The 13421-nt window shown below is 52.7% G+C and overlaps 3 protein-coding genes across 3 annotated transcripts; 1 reads left to right on the forward strand and 2 right to left on the reverse strand.

Moving 5' to 3' along the window:
- Window positions 1–4942: 4942 nt before the first annotated feature.
- Window positions 4943–8959, forward strand: BDP81DRAFT_397272 (calcium-translocating P-type ATPase; the record flags this gene model as incomplete). Its single annotated transcript, XM_060588298.1, has 3 exons — window positions 4943–5021; window positions 5128–6384; window positions 6435–8959. The coding sequence occupies 3 exons, from the start codon at window positions 4943–4945 to the stop codon at window positions 8957–8959; spliced, it is 3861 nt and encodes a 1286-aa protein (XP_060441989.1).
- Window positions 8960–10508: 1549 nt separating this feature from the next.
- On the reverse strand, window positions 10509–11482 carry BDP81DRAFT_73017 (uncharacterized protein). The gene is made up of 2 exons (XM_060596212.1): window positions 11050–11482; window positions 10509–10986 (listed from the first exon to the last, which is right to left on the reverse strand). Exons 1-2 carry the CDS (start codon window positions 11218–11220, stop codon window positions 10621–10623), a joined length of 537 nt encoding a protein of 178 aa, XP_060441990.1. The 5' UTR covers window positions 11221–11482; the 3' UTR covers window positions 10509–10620.
- Window positions 11483–11744: 262 nt separating this feature from the next.
- Window positions 11745–12584, reverse strand: BDP81DRAFT_397274 (short chain dehydrogenase; the record flags this gene model as incomplete). The annotated part of the gene is made up of 2 exons (XM_060588299.1): window positions 11745–12471; window positions 12523–12584. The coding sequence occupies 2 exons, from the start codon at window positions 12582–12584 to the stop codon at window positions 11745–11747; spliced, it is 789 nt and encodes a 262-aa protein (XP_060441991.1).
- Between the last annotated feature and the right edge of the window lie 837 nt (window positions 12585–13421).

A 13421-nucleotide genomic window follows, 5' to 3' on the forward strand; every position in this document is an offset into this window, starting at 1 on the left:
CTCAAGGAGAGCGTAATCTACACGATATTCGTGGCTTTGGTTATCTCACGGTTTCAGCACCTTGGAATCCCTCCATATAAAGAATCAGCAGCCTATTTGTAGAGCAAAATTTAGCGATGAGGATATTGTTTTCCTCTGATAAGCGTCAACACGGATTGGTAATACGGAATCTTCAGTAAGCTCCGGGGGGATCACGTTTGAATTGCCCAAATTCACCTGCATAAAGGATTAGTCGTCAGCGCCCATATGACCCAAGCTTTACAAAAGGTGTTTAACGTTGGCTGATTAAAAGAGACTTTAGAGCGCATGTCCTTGATAAACAGTCATCTCGGTACCTAGTAGGTAAGGTAAGGTAAGGTAAGTAGGTAGTGACTGGGACATCCGATAGGGCTTCGGCAACGAGCCCGGTAATTGTGGAGACCCGACCGGCGATGGTGCCGGATGTCACCGTCGAGGCCGGAGTGGATGTAATTCTACCCGTGCCAGGGCATCATGCATGGTCAACCGCAATGGAAGGAAACGGGATGGCCCGGCATTGCAACTCGCGCGAATCTCCGCGCGCATCGACAGATCATGGCATCCGTATAGTACCCTACGGTCCCACGGAGTACAGAGGCGAAAACGAGAAGTCACAGAGTCATTTGAATTGCTGCGCCAGCGCCAAGACCGAGTCAGGGGCGATTTCCAAAGTTGATACGGATACGTACTTTGTAGTACAAAGACATCACAGCTGGAATCTGAGAGAGAAGAAAGCAGGCGAGCGAAGCGAAGAGGGCCCTGAGGCGTGAGGGCGAATCTTTGTTCTGCGGCGTCTTGGTATTCGAGGCGGTGTTTCTTGCCGTTGGTAATTTTTTTCTTCTCATGGGCGTTGGTCCTGGTTTCGCGTCGCTTGGCGCGCCGATTGGGCGTATTTTGTACACCTATCACGGGTTATCACCTTGCATGCCTTGGGCGGCCGATCAGCGTTTTGTTAGGCATGAGAGAAAAAGATGCTGCCAGCTGTGCCAGCAAAGTAGCGGTCGGTCCATTACCTACCTTGGCTTGGCTGTCAAAGTTAGGTTACCTTAGCTGCTTAGTTCACCTCGTTTTTACTCAAGTACCGAGTAAGGTAGTGAAGGTTGGGACCAGACCGCCATGAAAAACCCTAATGATCCAGCCGCAATGAACTTAAACACCCGAATATCTTGGTTAGACGCATGAAACTTGTCCGTCAGAAGGAACTATCGACGGGATGGAAAACCCAAGTCAAAAAAAAAAAAGTTGCCATGTTTTACACTAGGAGCTTGGAAAATGATGGAAAAAAGACTGGCTGGAACATGCCGTTTCGGCGCAGGTTTCCGAATGGAAGCTTCTGTCCCGCCGCCTTCAGGTTCCTAATCTGACGTCAGAGGGAAAGGAGTGCAATCCCTGGGATGGGAAAAGGTGTTTTTCAGAGCTTCCCTCGTGGAAGAAACTGCACTAGTACTCCGTCAAGGAGTTGCTGCCACTTTAAAGTTTTCTTCTTCGTTTCCCGGGTGTGGGTGACACGGATGACCACTGACGGGGAGGGTCGACTATCAAAACAAAACCAAACTAGGCTGTCACTTGGCATTTTCTGCTGCAACACAGCTGCGCCTCCTCTTCCAGCTGTTGCACCTGTAAGTGGTGAGGTTTATTGTTCATGTGGGTGTGCCAACTCTCAGAGGCACTCGCTGGAAGTTCTGTTCCATCAGACAACCGTGACACGGTGACACCCACAAGAATCTAGGCACATGGCTGGTTTGCTTGGGGAAGAAGCCTTGTTTTTCTTCTCCTGCCACAGCAGGAGACGTGAGAGAGAGAGAGAGACGTGAGAGAGAGAGAGAGACGTGAGAGAGAGAGACGTGTGAGAGAGAGACGTGTGAGAGAGAGACGTGTGAGAGAGAGACGTGAGAGAGAGAGACGTGAGAGAGAGAGACGTGAGAGAGAGAGAGACGTGAGAGAGAGAGACGTGAGAGAGAGAGAGAGAGTGTGTGTGTGTGTGTTCTTGTGTGATTTGAGATGATGTCAGTTCAATGTCTTGGCAGTCTCCCCATCCCCCGCCCCCTGCTATGTATCTGTTTCTTGAGTCGGCCTATGTTCACTGAAGGAATTGTGGGAGACAAATCGGAAGAGGTGGAAAACGACGGAGTGTGGGACGACCAAGAGAGGCAGTGCAGTCCTCGGCCCTCAGTTGAGAGTCCTTCTCCTCGGCCTCTCGAATCCTCGATGAGCCAAGTCTTTTTTGGCTCATCCGAGCCCATCGTCAGCCCAAGGGTGGGCGCATCCCGAGGACGGTAGTTATCTGTCCGTACCTTACCACAGGTGACAGCACACTCGCAATAGGTACCTGACGGGGGATGGGTACTCTGTGATGCAAACTCCTTTGCCTGCCGGGGTTCTTGTTCCGGGCTGCTCTATAGCCTCTACGAAGTAATCGCAGGGTTGTCACCGGCTCCGGGTATGCAGAAGGGCTGGAGTGTTCCGGGTGTGGGTGCCACAATGACAATCCCTCGACGCGGGATGGCTGCCATGGTTGCCCCAATGATGATGAGATGTATCCATTATCCAATATCCATCACGGTTGAGAGTTGAGTTCGGGGCAGATCAGGCCAACCAACCCCAGCGGCTGCATGGCAAAAGGCAAAAATTGCCATTAGGTCTTTCCTACCCGATCTGACCTTTGCGAGCACGGCCACACAAAACGTGGAGAAGCTATGATGAAAGTTGGGATGGGAAGATGTCGCCCCAAAGTTGTTCTTTTTTGCCTCAAAGGCTCAAACAGTTGACAGAACCTACGGAGTAGTCATCTTTTTTGTCGCTTCGCCACGTTGCTCGGGAGAGTGCTGGTTCAAAGATGGGCCACTGTTAGGTTCCTGCCAAGAGGGCCGGACTGTGGCTCATCTCTCTTGTTGCGGTCGGCGGCCTCCTTGTCTTTCCTCGGTTGTCATAGAGAAGTTGAGAACGGAGGAAGCAAAAAATGTCTCGGCGGCATCCAATCTTTGCTGGATTCATTCGTTCTTCAGGCGACATATGGATCAGTCCACCGTCACTGGGGGCTCAGAGTGACCAAAGCTCTCCACCCGGTGAAGCGAACACCGGGCCCGTCGTAACTGGGGGGCGGTGACTGACGGTAACTGGTCCGGTTGTTCTTCACCTCGGTCAACGGACACGTACCGGGACCCGAGTTTATGAGTGAAACTTGAGAGTGAGAATGAGAGTGAGTGAGCAGTGAAAAGTAAAAAGTGAGTGAGAAAAAGGTCAAATATTACATGTGCTGCAGATACTGTCACATTACCCGAGTGAGGTAAGGTTATAGCCCATAATCGATAGTCAAGAGGAGGGCGACTAAAGAGGGAGAGCGAGGTCCTCGTATCTAACCTGATTGAATGCTTTTATTTTGATAAATTGAATGTATTTCCACCGTCCACCGCAATTCAAGACATGGCTTGGCGCACCCCCTGCACTCCGTACCGCTTGAACAGCACTCTCGATATCAAATGAGGTGCTCCCCGTCTTGGCGATTAAACAACCCGTATGCTTTACCCTGACAGACATGGGTCTCCTCTCAGAGTCTCAATGAGCGAACAGTGAGCAAGCAGTAAAAGAACAAAGTGGTGCAGCGCGAATTAACGTACTTCGTAGATGACCACTCGCCTCTGCACGTTTACGTACTGGGCGTGAGCGACGTCTTGGCATCTTGGGATTTCCTTGGCTTTGGTCGAATCACCGCAATGGTGGCTGTGTAATTCTCCTATCCTGATGAATGCTCTCCAGCCCAGAGTACCTCACTCGTTGGCCAGGCGGCCTAGAACCTGCCAAGCCCAGCTGGTGAGGCACCTGCGATGTCCAGACTCCAGCGGCGTGTTGTTTCTTCCCCCCCCCATGCTTCTCGTCCCGAGCGTGCAACCCTGTGCCACCATCATTTGTATCGACGTGGATTAAAGCTGGCGGCTTTTGCGGGCGCTTGGCCCGTTGTTGATTGCTACTTGTCAGTCCACAACCGAAAGAACATCATCACGCAGACGCTTCTTCTCCACGTCACTAATCCTCTCTCTCTCTCTCTCTCTCTCTCTCTCTCTCTCTTCCTCACCCTCGGCATCGTGACTCCTGATGACCTTGGTCTTTTCTGCCCAAATCTGCCCTGCCACAGCCCGCATCTCTACCCGTTTCCCATCTCCTCTTTTCATCCAACTTGAATCCTCTGCCATCCGGATACCTTGTCGATAGACACGTACCGAATCAACACCTCATCGGTCCAAAAGAGAAAGGTTCACGCTTCACAGCCCTCTTCTATGGCACCTTGGATGTCATGACCCCACCAAACCTAGCGGGCCGCCTTCTCCAGATCACCCTCGCCTGAGGTTCCACGTCCAGACATATCAACTGGCATCGACGTCCCATCCCGCAACCCGTATCGCTGGCACCAATAATCCTCACCGGGAGGTAAACGACAAGCCGCCACCAACACCAGCAGCGTACAAGCTTCAGTCAACAAGCTCCCTCACCTCGATCCATTGTTTTCTCTCCCTGCCTCCCTTTCGACACTAATCTACACCGCCTCCCAATCCAAATCGAATCATTACCTCTTCAGCCCGCAAAGGTGCTACTTTCAATTGCCATTCGTTGAACAGCTGGCTCCCTCTTCTTTGGGTCCATTTACATACTCAGTGTGTGTAACATCACAACCCTTCTTTGTTTGCACCACAACCCGCGCATCCAAAGTTGTTTCCGCAGCTACCTATTCACCAACGCCCGCCGCCAAAGAGCAGCTTCCAATCACCACTGCTCCTTCCTCCCCAAAACGAGGCGGACCGACTGTCACTGTCTTACAAGTTTCTACATTGCCCTCCAAGCTCCCACCGCTCTCCAGGAACACTACTCTGGGACCGGCGAGGCAGAAACACCAACCAAAACACACAAATAATTAGACCAAGGCATCGCCATGCCGCGGACTCCTTCTCCGCTGAGGCGGCCACGGGCGCCTACTATCACGCTGGATACTTCCGCTGTGAACGAACAAGGTATGACGCCATATTGCATTCCTCCTCCCTGGACCGGTCATGAAATAATCCTTCTCCCACCGCCTCCAGCCGGGCCAAACTAACCACGGACGCGTTCGACTTACAGAAGACGACCAACACCAAGTCACATCGTCACCGTCTTCCTCAGATCACGGCGACGAAATCAATAATACGTTATCAGTGCCCACGAGAAAGTCACGGTCCCAGTCTTGGGACTCGAATAACACGACGTTAGCAAAGTCAAAGACAAATGAAGGCACTGACAAGGGTTCCCCGACTGCACACCTCTCGGGCTCTCCCAAAGGCTACGGCGCCAACCCAGACGATGCCTTGGCGCCGAATCCGGGCGAGGAGGCGTCTTTTCACGTCGATAACAACCCGTTTGCCTATACACCTGGCCAGGTTTCGAAGCTCATTAATCCAAAGAGTCTAGATGCATTCGTTGCCGTTGGAGGTCTTGTAGGCTTGGAAAAGGGTCTACGAACAGACAGGCGCGCCGGTCTGAGTCTCGACGAATCCAGGCTCGATGGCAGCATCAGCTTCGAGGAAGCCGTCGCCGCAGGGAAGAAGCTCCCGTCGTCCTCGGACGCTGTGCCAACGGACGCGCTTCAACAGGATGCTGCCCACCATGGCGAAGGTGCCGGCAAAGACTTCGACGACCGGAAGAGAGTGTTCGGGCAAAACATCCTGCCAGAGAGGAAATCGCTGTCACTGTTGCAACTCGCTTGGATTGCGATGAAGGACAAAGTCTTGATCCTGTTGAGTGTGGCCGCTGTCATCTCCCTGGCATTGGGATTGTATCAAACTTTTGGAGCAACTCATCACGGAGACGACACTGCCAAGCTCGAGTGGGTTGAAGGTGTCGCCATTATCGTCGCTATCACGATTGTCGTCGTCGTCGGTTCGCTCAACGATTGGCAAAAGGAGAGGCAGTTCCGGAAGCTCAACCAGAAGAAGGAGGACCGTATTGTCAAGGTTATTCGATCCGGAAAGCCCGCGAACCTCTCGGTTCACGACATTCTTGTTGGAGACGTCATGCTTCTGGAGCAGGGAGACATCATTCCGGTGGATGGTGTTTTCATCGACGGGCACAACGTCAGCTGCGATGAATCGTCTGCAACTGGAGAGTCGGATCTTATCAAAAAGGTACCCGCAGACGCCGTCATGAAGGCGCTGCACGAGGAGGAGGTGAACCCCAAGAAGCTTGACCCTTTTATCATTTCTGGAGCCAGAGTCCTGGATGGCGTTGGAACATTTTTGGTCACTGCTGTCGGCCAGAACTCGAGCCACGGCAAGACCATGATGTCCCTCCGCGACGATCCTGGAATGACTCCTCTCCAGCTCAAGCTGAATATCCTTGCGGGTAAGTTTACTTTACGACCTGGCTGGGCAGGTTGCTAACAACACTTCCAGGTTACATTGCGAAGCTCGGCAGCGGTGCCGGTCTTCTCCTTCTTAGTGTCTTGACGATCGAATTCCTGGCTCACCTTCCCAATAATAGCGACTCCCCCGAGGAGAAGGGCCAACGTTTCCTGCAGATTCTCATCACATCCATCACCATCATCGTCGTTGCAGTGCCCGAGGGTCTGCCCCTAGCCGTCACTCTCGCCCTCGCCTACGCCACAAAGCGGATGACCAAGGAGAACAACCTCGTCCGTCACCTCCAGTCCTGCGAGACCATGGGCAATGCGACCGTCATTTGCTCTGACAAGACTGGTACCCTGACGGAGAATGTTATGACCGTCGTCGCTGGCACGTTGGGCACTGGCAAGTTCCGCTTCGTTGCCTCAGACGATCAATCCACCGAGAACGGCCAGGAAGATGAGGAGTCGGACGTGCATGTTACTGGAGATGACAAGAAGTCCCAAACCACCTCCACCGAAGTCCCCATGTCCAAGCTTTCCTCGGCAATCGACGCAGATTTCAGGGATCTGGTTAAGCAGTCCGTCGCGATGAACACGACTGCCTTCGAGACGGAGGAGAACGGAAAGCAGGTGTTTGTAGGCACGAAAACCGAAACCGCCCTGCTCGACTGGGCTCGCCGATGCTTTGCCCTTCAGCAAATCGCCATCGAGCGCGAAAACTGCCCTGTCCAGCAACTGTTTCCATTCAACTCGAAGCGAAAGGCTATGGGTGCCGTTGTGCGCCTCCCAAACAACAAGTACCGTTTCTTCGTCAAGGGCGCCCCTGAGATCCTTTTGGGACAATGCACCAGTGCCGTCTCCGACCCCACGAAGTCTCCTACGACTGCCTCCATGGCATCGGATCAGCAGGGGCATATTCGTCAAACCATCACCGACTACGCCCGCCGCTCCCTCCGCACGATTGCCCTCGGCTACCGCGATTTCGAGCAGTGGCCCCCGGAAAACGCTCGCAAGGAGGAAGGCACCCAGAACGTCGAGTTCTCCAGCATCTTCAAGAATCTGACGTGGCTTGGTGTTGTGGGTATTCAGGATCCTGTCCGAGCCGGCGTCCCGAAGGCCGTGGAGGACTGCCGCACAGCCTCTGTCTCCGTGAAGATGGTTACCGGTGACAATGTCGAGACGGCGAGAGCCATTGCGAAGGATTGCGGTATTCTTACGGAGAAGGGCAAGGTCATGGAGGGAATCGAGTTTCGCCGCATGGATGAACGCGAGCGCGTCAACATTGTTCGGGAACTCTGTGTTTTGGCACGATCCAGCCCCGAGGACAAGAGAATCCTGGTCAAGGCTTTGAGAGGTTTGGGCGAGGTTGTTGCCGTCACTGGCGACGGCACGAACGATGCGCCTGCCCTGAAGTCTGCTGATGTCGGTTTCTCCATGGGTATCACCGGAACCGAAGTCGCCAAGGAAGCCTCCGATATCATTTTGATGGACGATAACTTTTCGTCAATCGTCAAAGCCATGGCTTGGGGCCGCGCCATCAACGACGCCGTCAAGAAGTTCTTGCAGTTCCAGATCACAGTCAACATCACTGCCGTCGTCCTCACCTTTGTCACCGCTGTAGGCAGCGAGACGCAAGAGCCCGTCTTGAACGCTGTTCAGCTTCTCTGGGTCAACCTCATCATGGACACCTTCGCCGCCCTCGCCCTAGCTACCGATCCTCCCACTGAGAGCATGCTCCACCGCAAGCCCGAGGCCAAGACCGCCGCGTTGATCAACACGCCCATGTGGAAGATGATTATCGGCCAGTCCATCTACCAACTCATCGTCACCCTGATCCTCCACTTTGTCGGCCCCAACTTCCTCAACTACCCATCTGGCCAGCAAAAGACACTCGTCTTCAACGTCTTCGTCTTAATGCAAATCTTCAAGCTCATTAACAGCAGACGCATCGATAACAACCTCAACATCTTTGAAGGTATCACCAAGAACAAGCTCTTCGCGCTCATGATGGCCATCATGGCCGGCGGTCAGGTCCTCATCGTCTTCGTGGGCGGCGCCGCCTTCAAGGTCGAGAAGCTCAACGGACCACAGTGGGGCATCTCCATCGTCCTCGGCATTATCTCGATCCCCATGGGCGTCCTCATCCGGCTCTTCCCCGACTCGTGGTTCGTCGCCCTCGTCAGCCCCTTTGCTTGGGTGTGGTCCAAGATCCCCAAGTGGAAGCGCAAGACGAAGACGGACGAGGAGGATAGCGAGCACCTGGGCGCCGGTGGCGTCAAGGATGCCCTACTCGAGATCAGAGACGACCTCGCCTTCCTCAAGCGCATCAAGGGAGGAAGAATCAGCCAGATTAGCGAAGTGATCATGAAGCCCCGCGAGTACCGCGAGAGAACACGCAGCCGGAGCGGGTCCAGATCATCGAGCAGACATAACGCGTCGCCGATGAAGGCCGCTCTTGGCATGCCCGGTATCGTGGCGGCTAGTGTTGGAGGCTTGTCGCCCGTTGAGCGGCCGGTGTCTCACGACAGCCGGAATACGGATGGAGAGCGTGAGCCAGAGAGTCGTAAAGACTGAGCTATTTGACAGGCCCGCGAGGTAGGCCTCCATCACCAGGGCCTGCCGCGGGGGAGCCTTTCAAGTATGCATTGGGGTGCCCTTCCATGTGAGGGACATCCAACCCTGTTTGTCCATCTGAGCGTGTGTGGCCTTTTTATCTTCTTTTTACCCTTCAATGTTACGAATGACCCGAACCGATCGATACCGACCTGTACTCTTGCCTCTATTTTCCTTGGACCGATCGAGAGACACGACATAACCACCCCCTGTACGATACATCCCCTCAAACAAAACCAAAAGATATACACGCCTGATAGACCTGACGATCGTGTACGGTGCGAGACCGAGAGAGAAAGAGAAATAGTTAATCCAATGATACCAATTCTACATAACACAAGGACTTCATACAAGCCCGCAAGTGATCGAATGCTTATAGCGCCTGATGGACGTCCCATGTGTATTGTCCCAAGCTGCATCTACCTCCCATATATTAAAGACGTCGGGTCGAATATGCATATGCTGGGATTCGAACTCGGTCGCTTAGCCTGTCGTCGAGTAAGGCTGGTTGGTGTGTAAATTTGATTGTTGACCATTAACCAATTCCACCACCTACGCCACAGTTTGACCTGACCCCCGACCTAGAGGGCGCCTGCTGTGCTGGTGACAGAATTGGACTTGGAGGGGTATATGAAGGCTTGTTGTGTATTCAGGTGTGGACGGGACGGGAAGGTATGGAGCGGGTTGTTGGTGGCAACGGGTGGTGAGCTTCTGGGCTGAAGGGCGATGAATCACACCTCGATCGTACAGGTATGCATCGATCTACCATGCCTTGCCTTGTCTTAGGAAAGGGAATTAGTAAGACTGATTATTGAATGCCACTAATGGTGCTGCTACTACCAAATGTCAGATCTGTCTCTTAGGCTGCTAATCGCGGGCAAATTCCTTAGACTTTAATAGTCATCCATCAGGTCGATTCTAACTATAGCACAGAGGGCATTTTTGTTCTTCTTTCTTTTGGCGGCTGAATGGGGATCACGAGCCCCGATTTCCTGTAATCTCTTGGGAGGACTGCTGGCTACACGCTCTCGGTTCTTGCACAAAGGAGGTAGCTGCCCAGTCATACTTGGTCTGTGATCGCGAGTTACTACGCTGAAGAATACATGGCAAGAGTCGTCGGGGCGTTAGTGGCTGAAGAGTGGGATATAACCTCGAACTTCCTCGACAAGCGGACAGCCCGCACGCGCCACTGAGATCATTTCCATACGCCTGGACAACAGCCCGATTGGCGGTCTCCGAAACGTCTTTGTACAACACGGCTATATCGAGATCTTTACCGTCTACCATAAGAGCATGACCCGCGTAGGACAACTGACAAAGGGCACAGCTTCTCCATAAACAACCCCCCTCTACGTCTTTTCTAGGTGACAGCCTGGAACAAGGGGAAAAGAGCCTCATGTCTCCCTCTGCCACAAATATACTGCTTGTAAAAACTTGCCGTGCCTTGTGGCATTGATTGGGCCCGTAGCCAGTCTTTGAGGCTGCTTCCAAGTGTGAACTCGAGCAAGCCGCCGGAGAAGAATAAGAAGAATTTGCGTGGTGAGGCGCCTATTCGGCTTCAGTTATACAGATTCCTAACAGACAGGCTTCGTCAGGTTTCACTAGTAACTATGATCAACACATCATATTCCCCCAGTGCAAGTGCCAAACTCTGGCCAACTTTCAACCTCAGCAACAAGATCCGCAAAATCCTCATCCCCAGCCTCCGCCCTCTCCTTGAACGCCGCATAATTCTCCTGAGCCCACGCAAGCTCGTCCCCAGCCAAAGGCACCGGGAAGCTAGCTTTCAACCCAGCAATGAGCTCCCCGGTAATAAAGACTGCCCTCAACTCGAGGTCCTGAGGCGGTAGCTGGCCTTCTTCGGCTGCGGTCTCTGGGTGCACAATCCGGGCCCACGCGGCTCGGATCTCGTGGCATAAAGAGTTGAAGTCCTCCTGCGTCCGGGAGGAGCCTCTTCGGACGCGACCGACGATGCGGTTTGACTTGCGCTGGGGTTAGAGGTTGTGAATTTAGTAAATGGCTTTCTCTGTATACAGGGGAATGGAGCTCACTGGTTTCCCGCCGACGTAGGTTGGGGTGTTTGAGGAGTCTGTGAAGATTACGTTGATGAACATTCTGGGGACGGTGAATTTGGTGCTGTGTATCGCGGTGATTGACTTGGCGAGGTCGTCTCTCTGGTTTTGGCTTAGAGGGGTGGCGTGGGATATCTCGTAGAGGGGCATTGTGTACAGGCGCTATCAAGGCTTGCTCATAATGGTCAGGTAGTATCAAAGTAGATTCTGAGGTGTTGTGCCAAGACACAGACTTCATGGAGAGAATACTTGGAGGGAATACAACGGTGGTCTTTGACTTGTTTCATTCGACACTAGGGAACAACATCATGCGTAATCATACATCGGGAATTACACCGCGGCCCGGCAGCTGACAATAACCCCGCAGGAAACTCGTCCTAAATAAAGTACACTCGAACTTGGGGGAAAGTAATCACAAAATCCCAGAATATGTGGAGATGTAAAATGCGTCCGTCGCAGATGTGTTTTTCGCATCTCGAAGATGTGGACAAAATAGCCTTCATCCCTGTCGATAGTGATCATTAAAGAGCGCGGTACCCCTCTTGTCCATATCTGCGAGGCTGCTACAGCTAGACATCATGATGTTTTATGGCCACCTCTCCAAAGCTGCATCAAAAGTACTCCAAGCAATATCATTCGACGCGAAGGAAGGAAAGAGAAGGGAGGCTGATATTTCACTTTAGCCCACCACTGAGCAAAATACTCTGACCAGTCAAATACCCAGTCTTACACAACATCAAAACCACATTAGCACACTCCTGCGGCGTCCCCAGCCTTCCGACAGGGATATTCTTCACATCACCAGGCGTGCCCTCTACACGTTTCTCGTCGGGAATCATGCCCGTATCACCAATCATGGCTGGCGCGACGTCGTTGAGCGTGACGCCGTCCTTGGCATGCTTGGACGCCAGGTTTTTCATCAGTCCCGTCATGCCGGCCTTGCTCGCGGCGTAGTGGCAGCCGTTGATACCGCCGCCAATAGCTGATATGGATGACACGAAGACGATGCGGCCCCAGCCCTGGGAGACCATGTGCGGCATGGCGAGCTTGCATAGCAGGAAAGAGGCGCGGAGGTTGATGTTGATGGTGAAGTCGAACTCCTCGAGGGAGATGTTCTCCAGGTAGGGGTTGGCTTTGTTGTTGAAGCCTGCCGTGCCGGCGTTGGAGATGATTATATCGGGCGCTTGGCCGTATCCGATGTCCAAATCCTTAAATAATTCTTCGATTGCCTTGGTGGAAGACATGTCTACTACGTGACATGAAACCCTGGTCTCCTCATCCGTTGATCTCATAAGTTCATCAGCCAGGTCTTTGATTTTGACAGAGGTTTCTTTGGATGAACATGTCAGGACTAGACGTGCTCCATTGGCGAAGAGCTCTCGGGCGCAGGCTGCCCCGATTCTGTGGTTGTTAGGCACAAACTCGCTGGATGAGGTTGTTGCCTCAACTCACCCACCAGAGGCACCTGTCACCAGGGCTAGTCTGCCTTTGATTTCGTTGTCCACTGGAACCATGATGATTATTGAATTCGGAGCCTCCTGCAGGATACCCTCACAGCGAGATTCCACTATGATGTGCCGATGCCAGTCCTTGTACCTTGTCGGTTGGTGAGGTTGCAGCTGGGAGGTTACCTATGCAAGGGAAGCTGGATTGTACCCCGCCATAAGTTGCTCCACTGTAGCTCTATTACCCCGCGATCTCCAATGATGTGAACGGCAATGGGAACTCAAAGAGATTGTGTTTCCTACTTCGGATGATGTTGAGCAAGGCAAGCAGCTGAAATTTGCAGCCGTAGAGAGAAGTTGGCAAGGTCTTTGGTGTGAGAATCGGATTTCAGATCCGCATTTGTTTGCAATTGTGTACTGATACACTCAAGATGAAAACTCAGCATTCTAGTCGTCCAGGTCCTTTCAGAACTGGCGCAATATGTCTGATTGACATAAAGCAGACAGGCTGTCTTACCTCTCTCACTCAATCTGCATACTTGATTGAGTCTTGTTGCTGAAAATGTCTGGCCTCATCCTACCCTTACAAGACAGATCTGATGCAACACTGTCCTTTTTGGCAATGGGAGAGGATAACGCAAGCTGCCTACCTTAAGGACACTTGTCCACAAACAGGTTTCTGCTGACATGTTGGATCTGCGGTGACTGACCGCTCCCGTGATGGTGCCATACTCCACGTAACCTTTAGGTAATTCTCAGTCGGTAAAAGTGTCCATGAGTTGCTTGCTCAAACAAGAACTTGAAGATGGGAAGCTGGGCGTTGGCCCCTTTAATGTGGCTTGAATGCACCTAGTGGATCTTGTGCCCCACTCTTCTCGGGACAACTGCCACAAATCCCAGTGCTTA

Source organism: Colletotrichum phormii (genome assembly GCF_030913505.1).
Source record: "Colletotrichum phormii strain CBS 102054 chromosome Unknown BDP81scaffold_18, whole genome shotgun sequence".
NCBI lineage: Eukaryota > Fungi > Ascomycota > Sordariomycetes > Glomerellales > Glomerellaceae > Colletotrichum > Colletotrichum phormii.

Coding starts and splice junctions, on each gene's coding strand:
- BDP81DRAFT_73017 (XM_060596212.1), bottom strand. CDS start 11,220: ATGCCCCTCTACGAGATATCCCACGCCACCCCTCTAAGCCAAAACCAG. Junction 10,987..11,049: donor CCTACGTCGGCGGGAAACCA/GTGAGCTCCATT, acceptor CTCTAACCCCAG/CGCAAGTCAAACCGCATCGT.